General features: G+C 42.1%; 1 protein-coding gene across 1 annotated transcript; it reads right to left on the bottom strand.

Moving 5' to 3' along the window:
* Window positions 1–1,349: 1,349 nt before the first annotated feature.
* On the bottom strand, window positions 1,350–7,152 carry NPS (neuropeptide S). The gene is given in 3 exon segments (XM_049809523.1): window positions 1,350–1,798; window positions 4,121–4,215; window positions 7,110–7,152. Coding segments are annotated over 3 exon segments (348 nt in total). The 3' UTR covers window positions 1,350–1,588.
* Between the last annotated feature and the right edge of the window lie 7,972 nt (window positions 7,153–15,124).

Raw genomic sequence — 15,124 nt, 5'->3', positions numbered from 1 at the left:
TTGGAAAATCGCATTTGCAGGACATCTGCCATAGCTGAAATCACAGCAGCCAAGAATGAAACAGGGCGAATGGCTTGCTGCAGTGGAACTCCGGCGTGCCACCGCATTTGCTGGCCTGGGCTTCCTCCCATCCAGACATTACACGAGACAGAGTGCATGAGAATAATAATTATCTCACAATTTCCTTATACATTCTTAAAGGTCTCTAGGTGTCACTTGACTAAGGACCGCGAGAGCTAAGCAACCTAGACACCAACAGTACCCAAAAGGAGTCTAAGTGCTTAAGCAGCTTTAAAAAATACGATGCTTTAAACATTTCAGCGTGGACAAAGGCGGACAGGAGTGTGTTTGATCTTCTCGAATCAGCCAGAAATTAGCCAGCTGCAGTCCAGAAACCCGGCATTGCACTAGCACAGCTCCGTGCTCCACGAGACACTTTTCTCCGTGGGCTCAGGGGTGCAGGACACAGGAACGGGCATCATGGAGGTGATGATGCCAATCAACCGTATTCCAGGTTTTATAATGATCTCCCGGGTTATGATATTTAACAGGGAAATATTAGAAAGCAACCATATACTGTTTTATTATTATCTTAGCTTTGAATTCAAAATGCATTGCATGGACACTTTGCAACATTTTCAAGCCAATGTCACAGCTTGTTACACTGCATTTGGAGGAAACAGCCACAAGGTAAAATTCACACATATGTAACTCAGCAGATGACCTTTCCTACACACCACATTTACATATTTTCAGACCAAATGACTTTTTTTTTTTTTTTTTTTTAACAAGAAATTAAAAAAGCCCCGTTGTTAATTACTGCGCCACATCTGTAGCAGACGAGCAGAAACCACATTTGGCACATTTCATCAGATATGTGTTGCCTACGTAAGTCAATTAATTGAGGCAAAGGGAGCTGCACTGATACCCTGCCTTAGAGTGATTTCCCAGGACTCTTCTGGAAATTAGATGACACATCCCAAGAGATTATTTCCTGCTAAAGTCATTTTAAGTAACTATATTAAAAATAAACTAGAAGTTACAGGTAGGGCCTGATTCTGTCTTTCACCAGTGGCGCTTCATATCTTTGGAAATCTGAAAGGAAATGTACTTTAAATCTGTATTAAGATTGCCAGAGCAGTTGTCTTCAAGTAAACGTGATTTGGGACAGGCATGTCTTGCCTCGCCGGCGGGTTTGCCTCTACGGCAGAGAGGAGGGATGTCAGGAATAACGCCGTCAGTCCTCCCGACAGGCTGCACGCACACATCTATTCAAAGCACAGGACTATTTTGGTATTAATCAAGAGCAAGCTGATTAAATCTGTAGCTTTACAAAGAAGGGGAATTAACCAAACGAAAACATTCATTTCAATACAAAACTTTATGATACTGTAACTTTGGAAACAAAGCCCTTTCTGAGCAATCCCATCTGCTCCACTTGGCTTGTGCTCTTTGAAATAAACATCTGTTTACATGCTGAAGACCCAGGTGCGTTTGTTGGTTTTATCATAGAAAAACATTAAACTGATTTTAAGCGCAAAGTTAAACATCAGACGCTAAAATGGGGACTGTGGTTTTGAACATTTGCTTATGACTTTGCTCTTCGAAAGGAAGTTTTTTTAATTCCTGATCCAACACCGTTGCGAAAGGACCTTTTATTGAAAGGCATCTCCAGGTAAGGCTTTAAAAAAGCCAGTTCTTCATTCCTGCCCACCTTGGCTAAGCAGTTATTCAGCAGGACGAGGCAGTAATCAGATTTTCCATGCAGCTGGCAATTGAAATAAAAAGGATTGCTGCTCTGAAGATAAAAAAAAGAAAAAAAAAAAAGAAGAAAGAGAGAGATAAGAAAAGGTAAAATTATGGATTTGTGTGTTTGCCAGGACTTGTTCAGTATAAAAAGAAAGCAGAAACACAAAAACAATTTATGCTTAGAATGACAAGGATGAACTGTTATTTGCTAAGGATTTGTCATATTCAAAATCAGGGGTATTTTGTCACTTTCTAGAAAACTCAACTGTGATATTTCTGGTATAAAATACTGATACTGTTACAATTATGTTTATAGGATAATATGAATTGTTATCCGTGATGTTGACCAGTTGTGACATGTAACACAGCTTCCCTAGAGTAGCATGCGTGTTTATTGCTGTAAAATGAGATTTTTTCAGTTAACAATGAAACAATATCTTGTTATCACCTGTGTGAATTCAGGTAGTTTCAATGACAGATAAGAGAAAATGAAAATCTTGTAAATCAGGAATTTGGGGGGAGGAAGCTTTCTAGTAGTTATGACTAGTTATGGTAGTAGTTATGACTAAATTTAATAAGGACAAAATAGCAAGGGAATTTTAAAAAGTCTGGATTAAAATCCATATAGTTTTATGTATACGTTCCTCTTACCTGCATTTTACAGCATAAAAATGTAAACTACATAAAAAAGTTTTACAAATTTAAACTGCATTTAAATTAACATTGACTTTAAAAGGAAACATTTCCTGGCATGTCTATAGTTGTTCTGTGCATCTTTCATCATATCATGATTTACCAGCTTGTTGATTATCTATCTAACAGAAATACTCTGCCATCAGCTCTGAAGCTGTCTGTATCGCATCCTCGCTCGGGAAAAGGTTGCATGCAAAGGCACAGGGTTAACACCTGCCTTCACTGGAATTGATGGCAAAATTGCCGTTAGCTTCACTAAGAGTAGTTTTAATTCACTGTGCTATTACTTTTATTAATGCTGGTTAGTACTTAACATTTTTTCTGTTCTGTGCATGCGAAAGGTAGATGATTAATGATTCTTTCTGCAAGCAAGAGCATGCACCGAGGCTGAGGCAGCTGAGCAGGCACGCAGCTCACTAACCACGCCGCCGCCTTCTGCCACGGACTGGGTTTTTCCCCAGACTGAAGTTTCTCCCTAACGAGAAGAAATACTTTCTGCAAGAAACACAGACACAGAGAAATTCCCCTTTGAAATTTTAGCTGCTATCTCACGACCTATACAGGCACTTATACTACTGAATAAATGACTATTATTTTGACATGCAAGATATTCATTGAAATAATTAAACTCATTTTACCTATTATATCATTGCCATAAAGAGATCCATTAAGAAATGTGGATAGTCAGATCAAGCTCTGTCTAAACTATCCGTGATCAGAAATGAAAGATGATTCAGCTTTTATGGAAGGAAAACACACAGAAGAACCGGGCGATGGATAGATTAAGGCTAAGGGGAACTTCACATCAATAAATAAACAGCTGCACAAGTAGCCACCATTTCTGCTAGCGACGGATCACCTTAACAAAAAGATAATGCTGCAAACCACATGAGAGGAAACAAAGAAATCTGAACCGTGGCTCCTAGAGCTGATCTTACAGCAAGAAAGAAACAGGGAGTCTAAAGAAGACTTTGTCCAAAGCAGGGAAATTGAACATCGTTAGAAATAAAATATCTCATTTCACATGGGCAAAGTCTTAAATGGTGTGTGCACAGTTTGACCAGCAATCTGTTGTGGTAACCTGGTCAAGATCAGCAACTGAAAGGATATTAGTGTTATTTAAGTAACTTGTTCACTTCTGTTTTATAGGCTGTTCTACTTTCTTTCATAGTTCAATGAAATTTATATTACTGATTCTATGCAATAATTTTCCATAACTTTATATAAGAATTTCTCCTTTACCTACACACTAACAGTGACAAATAAATTTATTGGTTTATAAACTAGCTAGCAATAAGAGAAATTAATACATATAACTTATCGTACCTATTTGATATAGACAAGGAATTTAGATGAAATGGAGAGATCGATGTTTTTCTCTTTTCTATACAATATTTCAGCTCCCCACACTCCACATTAAATATGCAATAGATTTCTCACATGATTATTTTAGAGGCTTGCATATTTTATTAGTAACTAAAGCAAAAATTGAGCTAGACTCCAGGAAAATTAGGTAATACTATTAAACCAATAGCTTTAATACAAAAAACTTCTTTCATTTTCTAGAAAACAACAACTACAAAGAAACAAGCAAACAAAAAAAAATTAATTTAAATAAAATAGCTATTTAAAAGAAATGAAGCATCTCATCTTCAAGTAAGTAGGGAACATGACTTACCATGGAAGGGACAACTGGGTAACCTGAGCACACGAAAATCATTGAGATCCAAAGAATGAAAACAAAGTTTAACCTGCATAGACTTCAAAGAAAAACTGAGATCAGTTAAAATTGAAAACAAAATCGAGCAAAACTAGATGCATACACATAGACACACAAACAGTATATTTTCTCCATATACAAAGTAATCCACAGTGTCTTTACCCGATCATTCTTTGCTCAGGAGTGTATATGTATGTACATGCAGTTATACTACCAAATTCCTCACATATCCTTTCAGTTCTTTCTTAGATGACCATTTTATACCAGAGTTCAGGAGTGAAAATGTCATCAAAGCTGATTTTATTATGACTAATTGGTCCTTGTTTGGCCTTTTCTTCTTGTTAAATGGGAAAATGGCAAGAACACACATTCAGCTGCCATTATAAAACTACCAATTGATTTCATTTAAAGTGTTCCATTAAAATGTCTCTCAAGTGGGTTTACTGTTAAGTCTGTATCATCCTAGCAAATATGGTCAAAGGTCTAAAGATTTCAAAAATACGCTTCAAGAATTTTTTACCACTTCCAATATATCATATTAAGACCTTGTAAAGCCTGGCTGCAAGGCAAAAAACAGTAAAAGAAGTGCACTTTAAGTAGAAAGTTCCTCAAATAACCTTGTTAGACACAGAGCCGCTACAATACATAGAACAATATGTAACAATATATATATAACTTTTTTCTTTTTCTTCCCCCTCTTTTTTTTTTTTTTTACATGCTTAGTTTTCAACGCACCCAATTTTCAAGCGTTTTTCTTAGAACTTAAGTTCTTTGGACATTAATTTCTTCACTTGTATGCAGACATATCTTAGCCTATGTTAAGTTTATTCAGACAAATCTTCTGTAGGATTAATAAATTCTGATACTCTCTATCAATGTAGCAAACGTTTAATGTCTAAGAGCATCATTCATTACTGCAACAAATTTAATTGCGCAACATCTAATTTAATTGCGCAACAGTTAGGGATCCTGTGGTTTATTTATACAGAGTACTGTAAAGGCAGTAAGAGTCCCACAAAGCCTGTGAATGTCAGACTGCAGAGGTGAGGGAATACTGAAAAAAAATGAAATTAAATTTTTTTTTCTTAGAATCAAAAAGCTAAGGATCTTTCTTTGGACAGTCACCTAGTGTTAGGCACGCCAGTGGCTCAGCAGCCTCAAACGTTGTATTTCCTTCAGTGTTTACACTGGAAAATCAACGTACAAGTTCCAGAAGGGAACTCAGTGTGACTCCTCAGGGAGACCTGAGCTGTTATAAATTAAGGCAACTTTAACTGGAACATTCAGTCTCCTGATGTAGATGCATTTAATTCCAGGAGGTAGAAAGCAGTAAGGCCTTCAGGTAAGGCTGGAAGAAATACAGTGGCATGTAAGAGCCTTTAATACTTTTTATAGAGAAATTCATAATTTGGTCTCAGGTTGTGGCTGAGATCACTGTACATGGTTGTGCTGATCATGACAGTGGCTGATATAATCCAATGACTCTTAAATTACTTTGAAGAAGTACGTGTTTGTGGTTGCTGGTAAAGTACTTCAGGCTTCTTCAGGACCAACAGGACTATAGAAATATAAGATGAAATTAGCCTCATTTAAACACCACAGTAAGCAATCCGTTTATAAAAACCATCAAGAGAACATTTGACTATTTGCATATTCAGTATGTGTCCTCTTATTCAGAGAGAAAATCCTTTCGTTTGAATTGAACATCCCATTCCGACTCGTACAGGACCTCCAACTCCAACCGATAAGGGGATTAGCCAGTGTTTCTGCTGCAATGAACGGGTTGGATTCTGCTTGAGCATAGTTTCGCATCAGCTTTCATTGTATCTGCATTTAGTTTAACTCCATTTTTAATACAAATTTAACCTTCACGCAATGTTATTTGTGGAAGACAAGGGACAAGAATAGCCTTGCGATTGGAGTTCAGGCTTTCTAGTTTCAACGTTGGAGCTTGTGCCTTAGACTCCCCAGTAACCTTTCGGTACATTATTGACTTGGGGTTTTCCAATCATGAGTCGTCTGAGTCCCTGGTGACCTCCTGTTGTGCCTGGTCAGCACCTCCTGTGCTTACCTTTATCACATCCCTCTAAAAGAGTGGATTTGGCCACATTTCTAGCTCCCAAGCTTTGGACATGAGACGTGCCCAGAGACTCTCTGTAGGCACCTTCAGCAGGAGCAGGTGGTGAGAGGAGAACCAAACGAGGCCACCGAGCAGCTCCCAGGGGACCCCAAGGAGATGGCCATGCCGGCCCCGACAGGATGAATCTTCGTGGAGCCTGGAGCAAAGCAGCAGGTTACAGAAGCTTTGAACAACATGGGAAGACAGGTCCTGTGTGACTTTCTAAGGGAAGACAAAAAGATGATCAAATACGCTCGTTAAGGATGTTTCACACGGTTGGTGGGAAAGAGGCTCATATGGCAGCAAATCTCCCAAGCACTTTGCAAAACTGATTGCACCTGGACTGAACACTACAATGAAAATAACGGTCAACCTGAGGGTTTGCATGTACTTTGCTCATGCTTGTACTATAAATGCTCACAGTAAGATCTTTCTCAGCAAAATTCTCTAGACTGCTTTCTGTTTCCAATTCTGCCTAAAAGTCACCGGCCTGTGGTCCTTAGGACCTGCCTCGAAGAAGAGACAGGCAAGTAATGTTTGGGTTTTTCCCCACAAAATCCAAAAGCAGATTTCACCTTTTCAAAGGCTTTGACCAGCTGAGCAACCACAAACTGCTTTCACACGAGGCAGATGCGGATGGAAGTTAGGTGAGTATGTGTCACTGAGACATCACCAAAGCCAGAACTGGGCTCGGGGGGTTTGTCCACCTCTGAGACACACAGAAGTGGCATTATCTGAACAGAGCAAAGATCCAAGCTCTCACATTTGCTTCTTGCTTCGAGTTTATTTTTTTCTAGCTATTCAGGATGCAATTTAACATACCACAACAGTGATTTGCATGCATGAAGTGTATATGGAGATTTAGATACATTCGAGATATTCCCACTTCAGGTTTAGATGAATCAGGTTTAACAGAACAAGTGGCAATTGACATTTCTGTCTTCTACTCTGTCTGCAGAGCAGCCAGACTGAGGCTTTGCTCGCAGGTAAGGTTCACTAGCAGGTATCACAGGTCATGTGAATCATTGAGAACCATAATAAAAATTCCCAGCATCCATAAAATTTGCATTTTATGAGAATAAATTAGCAGCAAGAGCCTCCACTTCCCTGCAAAGCCAACAACATCACCTCATCCCTTCTGCTTGCTTTGTTAAAGGAACAGTGTATTGCACCTCACTGCTGCTCTCGTTTGGTTTCCCCATGAAAAACATATGAAACAGAACACAAAACTTGCTGATAAGCCTATCAAGCCTTGCAACTTAATAAGGTTAACGGGCTTATAAGCTTTAGAGCATGATATTTCCCTCCCTCATCACTGTAGTAAGTCTAAAGTGTTTAAACTGGCATTGTGTGCCTTTGCTAAGGGATCAAAAGGACAAAAAGGAAAGAATACACCAAAACCTGTCTGCACGGTCCATCGGATAACCCCAAACATTGTAAAACCAGAGCAGGTTACTGGTCTGGATAAAGGCAAGGTGCTAAATCTCGTTGTTCCCCTCTAGGATGCTCCCAGTGAAACCTCAGCATGGCTCTTTTTTTGGAGAAAGCTGCCTGGATATTTTGCTCCGAGCTCAAACTTTTTCTTGCTTTCAAGAGCATCAAGAAACCGAAGAGCCAGGATGGTTTGCTCTGAGATCATAGCAAGGTGCAAAATGGAAATTAGTCATACTCACAGCCTATAAATCTGTTTCTGACTCAGTGATAATAGAAAATCCCAGCAAGACACAAAGACAGAATTAAAACAGAAGTCAGAAAGCAGCTCTATTCCTTTGGTCGTTATCGCTGCGTTCTCACTACCAGCAAGGGGACGCAACCAAACCTTTCACTTGCACCACTGAGATCTCATCTACAGAGGCACAAAGGAGCTAAGAAGTTGCTGTAGATGCACGCTTGACTATTTCTGTGCCTCTCCCTGCCAGGACTGTTTCTAATCCCCTTAAACTGGGTTATGATCCAGAAAGACCATGTCCCTGGGTGACAGAGCTAAGGGCTTACAAGGCCAAGTGGTGCAGCTGGGGGGAAGCACAGCTCTTGCCTCCCCTCCTGCCCTCGGATACTTGACCGGGCAGTGATTGACCGTCTCTGACGGCTCCACGAACATGTGGCACTCATGCCTGCGGGCTGGAGCCTGTCCTCGGTGTTATTTACTTTGCTCCTCTGCCGCCAAGGTGTTTGAACAGAAGTGCTCTCTACGGAGGATGCGATACTCTCATCAAAGGTCAGGTGCATATTTTCCGAGTCCATCGAGGCCCGCGTTGGCTGCTGTGGATAAACAGCTCTGCGTTCCTGTTTCAACTTCAGAAGATCTCCAGAAGGAGAGACACATTCATTGAATTTAATTTTGCTTGCTAACGCTGCCGCCCGCAGAACAAAGTCCTGCGAGTGGTAGACTGCTCGAGCTCCTTGCAGACAGGGACGTGGCATCGCAGCCCTCGCTTAAAAGACGCACGGCCCCTTCGTAAAACCTAATTTTCAATGCAGTTCCACTCAGACGTCATTCCCCTCTAAGCCTGCCTTCGCAGTGGCTAAGGCTCCAGCAATGCACCTTCTGACGCACAGGTTTGATCTAGGAGGAGAAAAAGAAAATCAAAAAGGCATTAAAGCAAGAAGCACGACTGCCACTCCTGCCTCCCACTCCTTACCGGCGTTTTGGTCAGCTTGTTTTGCCTGGACAGATGCTCAGCAGCTAGGATACGCGCAGCAAGCAAACGGTGTTAGACTACGTAAGGAACAGGGTACAAATTTTGTGGACATACAGGTGATGTGAACCTCAGGGTCCGGGTTGCCACCCCATTTCGAAGCACTTCTGCATCATCGGAGCTGTGCACATCACTGTCACAGCAAAGGGGAAGAAGCTGCAGTCTGATCCTCCCATGCCAGAAGTAGAAATTAGCTTTAAAGTCACGTTTTTGATCCTCAGGACAAGAATTGTCGGCTGTGTCATAGTCACCCTCCTCAGGATTTTAAAATCTAAATCATCATCTATAATTATACATATTCTTTTTCCTGGTTACAGTCAACGTACACAGAGATGATGCGGGCTGAGACAGCATGAGTTTTCTTACCCCCACTCGCCGGCTCGGGGCAGAGCTGCTGATTGCGTCGAATTGCGCGGTGACGTAAAACCTGAGCCTGCGACACCAAACGTCATCATCTCCTATAGACCGTGCACTGCAGCTCATGGCACCTTGCAGGCCCTCTGCCAAGTGCTCAAATGTCCACGCGACTTCTGCTGACGCTACCACGTTCATGCTATAGTCTATGCAAAATGACAAGAATAAGGCTTTTGGCAAAAACACATTTAACTGTGGTAGAAAATATTTCCGATTTATAGATGGTCTTGCAGTTTTGGTAGGACAGATTCCTTAGCGTGCCTTCCGAAAAACAATCTGCATGAAGCACAACAACATGAAAAACAAGCTCTCATTATTCTCTATGCACCACCACCAAATGTTAAAGTCATTTGATAATTTAACTGGAGAAAAAAACCCCCACAAACTTGCTCAACCCATTAAGGGGAGACTCAGCAACTGAAAAGTGGTGGTAATTAACATTTCTGCTATGCTTATTTGTGCATGCCAACATAATTTATGCATTCAGAAATTTCTCAAATAGATCCTACAGGAAGTTGCTGCCTAAGAAAAGATGTCAGTGCTGAGCTAAAAAGACACCTGTCAAAGCTGAAACCCAATTTCTGTTCAGATGCAACAAAGATCTCGATGATCTGAGAAAGTCTGAATAGTTGTTGAAGTAGAAGCAAGAAAGAGAAAAGAGCCTAGATAGACAAGAAAAGACAAAGTTTTTTCAGGAGAGAGAGGAGGAAAAGATGTAGCAAAGTCTGATGTGACTTAAGGAGATCTAACTTTAAAGGGATCAAACTTTAAAGGAGTCAAGGAAAGCTAACATAAATAGTATAAATAGTAGGGAATAGGGAGAAAGCATTGTGTGGCTTTGAAGGGCATAATTTTTTATATGTTATTGCAGTGTATCTCAGGGTTCTCCAGTGGATAAGGCTAAGAAAGACAAGGAAAACTTATCCAACATTTTTTATTGCGCTAAGATGCCAACAGAATATTCTGGCTCAAGCAAGTTTGCATATTTTCATCTACAGAATCTCAGTACAAACCCATTTTTTCTGCTCTCTACGTCCTTGAGATGTCATACCAACAAGCACTATGTCATTTGGGAATGGAAAAAAAGGGAGCGACGGAGGGCAAAAGTTAGTCACGGTAGCACAGCTAACCCAATGAAACAATTATGGTTGAGAAGCAAAAAGCGGGATGCAAACCTGCAGTTCCATAGTAACTGCAAGGTCAGTGAGGGACACAAAAGATTCTAAAAGCTTGTCAGGACACTCATCATCTACAGACTGAACAGAGAGGGGTGATTTGCTCACACCTGAGCAGGTTTTTATGCAATCTGGAGTGACCTTCAGGATGGAAAACAGGTCAGCTGGATGTAAAACATCTGTCTCATTTCCTCTACAAGCAGTCCTGGTCTGATCAGCTGGGAGAGAAGCAAAGTTGCCTCTCGTTTGGCACAGAATTATGTGAAAATATCCAAATCACAACTCAGGGGTGGCTCATTTCCTTCTGAACAGGCTACATTTGTGAGGGAGAAATCTCAGCTGTTCCACAGATTAGCTCTTGGCATTTCTGGAGAAGGGTAAGATGCCAGTTTGAATTTGTGACATGAGACCTAAAGTACCTTTAGGAAATAAGTGGCTACATCTGGAACGGTACTCATCATTTGTAGGGGGTGAGAGGACACACCTTTTTTCTCCAAAATGGAGAGCATTTTCCATCTGTTCTTCGTGCTCTTTTAACTCACTGCTATTTTCTTTCTACTTGCCTATGTCACTTAAATAAACAAGGATATTGCAGCCTCTTTAAAGGAGCTGTCCTATGCCGCAAAAGCCCTTTGACGGGAAGGGTCTTCTCCGCAATGACCTACTAAACAGAAAACAAATAGGCACTGGACCCTAGAGCAAGCTTCACATTGTGAATACACCCACGCTTCCAAATTTGCTGGTGGGAAGATAAAATCAAACTACGAGCCTGCCTTGCTCTACAGGCAGTTGGGACACAGAGGTGGTACCCAGGCATCGGGTACCGCTCGGTACCTGTGGTACTCCATGGCTGACGGCAAGGAGCTTCACTACCTTGCAAAATGCCAGCCCTGGATCATTACTGGGCGACTATCATCGCTTATAAAGGTCCTCAAGTAGCAGAGAGGTAACGCTGCTGTCATATAATTCAGTGCCGAAGCTGACATGCTTTTTGTCTGAACGTAAGCTACCGAGGAGCCTGATTTCCCCTGGTGTTGTCTCCCTCTTAGAAAAGGCTTCATCCAAAAATATCACGTGCCAAAAGGCAGAAGTTTTGGGTTGCTCGCTGAAAACCTGTTGCAGCTGACTGGATTTTTCTTGCTCTGTGCAAGCACTTCTTCATACCTCGTTATGTTTCAGTGCGTGACATAACTCCTCAAGAAGTTACGTCTGCCTCCCTTCTTCTTCTATTACTTGCATTAACACCTAATCTGCAAACCTCAACTCTTTCCTTGTCTCCACCTTGGGAATTCCCCTTTTAGCATCAGGGTCTTCAGCTGTTTTTCTGATCTGTACCCCTCCCCACAGCTGCCAACTTTGGAGGTAATCAGCTGCTACTTCTTAATCAAGAGTACAGATTAGTATGAAAAAACACAAAATCCAACACTGGAAAAGCTAATATAACCTCACTCTCCGGGGAATAGGGAAGGACACAAATGCTGAGGATCGGGATTGCTCTCCATGGACAGGACAGTGGATATTCTCCAGCTACCTACTACAGAGTTTCACTGCTCCAGTCTCACCGGAGAAGTGCTGAAGGCGCAGTACATAAAAAGGACCAGCTCTCCATTCAGCTTGACACTATCCTGACTGCCAGAAGCAAACATGTAGTCCACAGAAAAACCCGTGACTCTTTTTTCCTTCCAAAGAGCCTGCCTGCTGACAGCTAGTTCTTTCATTTGAGCAGTAAAGGTTCATGCTTTTAAACCCAATTCCCATCACACAAGTACACTGAAAAAATTACATGATGTACTTCAATATTGCACTTTTCAATAAAGACTGAGCAAGTCCCAGCTGTAAGGAGTGAAGATAGACAGGGTATACCTTTCAAAGGGGCTGAGGGCCTCTTTTTAAAAAGCAAGAAGCACTGGGAGCCGAAGGACTCAACTGCGCAGCAGCAAGGAGCGCATCTGAATTAACACGCGCCACTCGGCCGGTCCTCAAAGCCGAATTAACACCCGAGCGTGGTGGGACCCGAGCTGTTTCAGGAGGGTTTGTGGGCGTAGGGACCGTGCCCGTGTAGGGACCAGGCGATGCTTCTCCTGGTGCCGCAGCGAGAACCATCTCCACCAGCTCAGGGATGTCTGCGCAGAGCTCCAGCGCCCGGCGTGGGTCTGCCCTTCGTCATTGCTTCCAGAGATCTGAGATGCTCCAGACTAGTACAACAAATTATGAATGAGCGAGAAAGAAAGCGAAGCTCACGCGGTTCCCAGTCTCTTTACCGCAGCAGGAACAACAGGACCACATTACATATAAGAGATCCCTTGAAACTCAAATAACCCTACGGTTCTCTGCCTTGCCAAATTTCATAATATCAGCATCATCTAAGCCAACAGGACAGGAGCTAAAAATACTCCGATTCTACTCATTGCAGGCTTCTGATATAAGGGCAGAGTCTCTTAACATGTGCTCTTTGAAAGTGTTGAAGCTTGTGGCCTTAGGGCACGTCTATACCGCGGGCTTACCAAGCTCGCTCGGATACCGATAACTGCGCATCAAAGATGTGACCCAGAGGCACAACCCGAAGATTTCCCATTTCCCTGGAGCGATTCACAGTTCAGCCCTACCGTGGTTTCTTGGTGCGCATCTGAGAGTCAACGTGTGATTTTTCAGTGCCAAATTACGCACTATGTTCTTAAGCCACGTCAAATTGCTTTACAATCCCTGTAGCTCACAAGCTGTAGACTGGCGATTTCTGTTCCAAATGTCGGAGATGGGAAACACAGAGCCCGATAACTTTGAATTTCCCTGGGCTATTTTCTAACCTACAACCTCTCCCAAAGCCCCGCTGACACATTTGGGGTGGTGTAGCATAAATAGGGGCTCGGATGGATTTTGAAGAAGAGCACACCGTGTTCGTGCAGAGTTCACGCTCTCTGCAATCCTTCTGAGGTCAGCCCCATTTTCCGCAAGACTGGGTGCAGTACAAGAACAGAATGTATTTACTACTTTTTTTCTTTCCTCCACATAAACCGATCTTTTGATTCTGCCCTTCCTAATTCTAGCCACGTGGGGTTTTTGTCTCTTGTATTTCTCTTTAGAAAGGGGTAGTTCCTGGCTCACCTGCCCATCTCTGGACCCTGAGCAGCGCGTTTCACTGCGTTCACAGAAGCCCTCGCCCATTCCTAGCTGGCAGGTTGTGACCGGGCTACGTATCTTTCCAACCTGAGCAGTCAAATACTCTTTATTCTGGACAATACCAGACCCACGAATGACCTTAACTTCAAGAGGAAATATCCCAACCTCATCCAAACCGTATTTGCTTTTTTAACCTCCACAAAGCACGGCGAGGTATATTTGCTGATTGCAGGCTCGCTAGCGTGAAGGGGAGCTGGCCAGGCAAGCCCTGCACCCTGCTGTGGATGAAGATGTTACAGTTGCCTGGGAAACCGCTCCATGGGATCACTAAAATGTATTCTGTATGTTTGCCTTCAGATACAAGATTATCACCTTGTCTATGAGCAGTGTCAGGAGAAAATCCTGACACGGGATAAACTGAGACTGCAACCTGCAGAAATCAATTAACTCTTTTATAGTATTAGCTGAAATTTCACAGAGCTAAACCCAATATAAAATGCCTCATTGTCCAACATCAACCAAATCTTCCCTGAAAGCATAAACGTGGGTTACAGTTAGAGTATCTCATTCTTCAGCAAAGGACGCAAGGTTTAAATCCGCTGGTAAATTATTAGCGGGTGATGGAACTGGCTGAGGAGAGACAAAGGATCTACGATCAAAGGAGATGGGATTATTCAAGGACTGAGAGTATTTATTTAGACTCAATATTTCCAAATTTGGATATTTTTTTTTTCCCTCTTTTAAGAAAGAATACATTCAAGACTTACAGAAGGAGCACCAGTAGCCCTCAGGTAGCCACAAACCAGCCACAGGTGGGTGGTGGGATACAGTCTCTGCACTTTCTCATAGCAATGAACAATTCAGGACTCATGCTTAAGCAAGAAGTTGGAGCTCTGCCACATTCCTTTCCCAAGGTTTTCTCTGGTACCACAGTTGTGACATTGCACGCAAGATCCTGCAGGCTTTATGGTGAAAAAATTCCAGTAAGAACTGGCAAGTGCTGGTTTGGGGGAAAGCAGGTTTAATAGCAAGCAGGAAGGAGTAAGGAATTAAGGTTAATTGACATTTTATTACAACATGCCAACAAGCCAAAACGGGACTGTGCTGTGTCTAAATACGGTGGGGTAGGAGATAGGTTTTAGAGGAGAAAGACCAATAAAGAGGAGCGGGATATTGCTCAAAACTTCCTATTTCTGGGAGCTGTTTAAACAAAGAATCCGGTAGAATTTCACTGCTTGCTTACCTTCAATCAAAAAACAACACTGTGCTTTAATTTCTCCTGTGGGTGTAGTCTGCTCTTAAGTTAAACCCCAGGTTTAATATCTTCTGCTCATAATTTAGGTCACGGGCTGGGAAGCAACATAGGAAATAGAGGGAAATGTTAAGCTTTGCAATAGCTGCTAAAACACCATCCTGTGCTCGAGGCTCCGGGGGCATC

This window comes from Accipiter gentilis, chromosome 9 (genome assembly GCF_929443795.1).
Source record: "Accipiter gentilis chromosome 9, bAccGen1.1, whole genome shotgun sequence".
NCBI classification, from domain to species: domain Eukaryota; kingdom Metazoa; phylum Chordata; class Aves; order Accipitriformes; family Accipitridae; genus Astur; species Astur gentilis.
The sequence above is the reverse complement of the archived record's forward strand: the minus strand, read 5'-3'. Positions and strand labels throughout refer to the sequence as shown.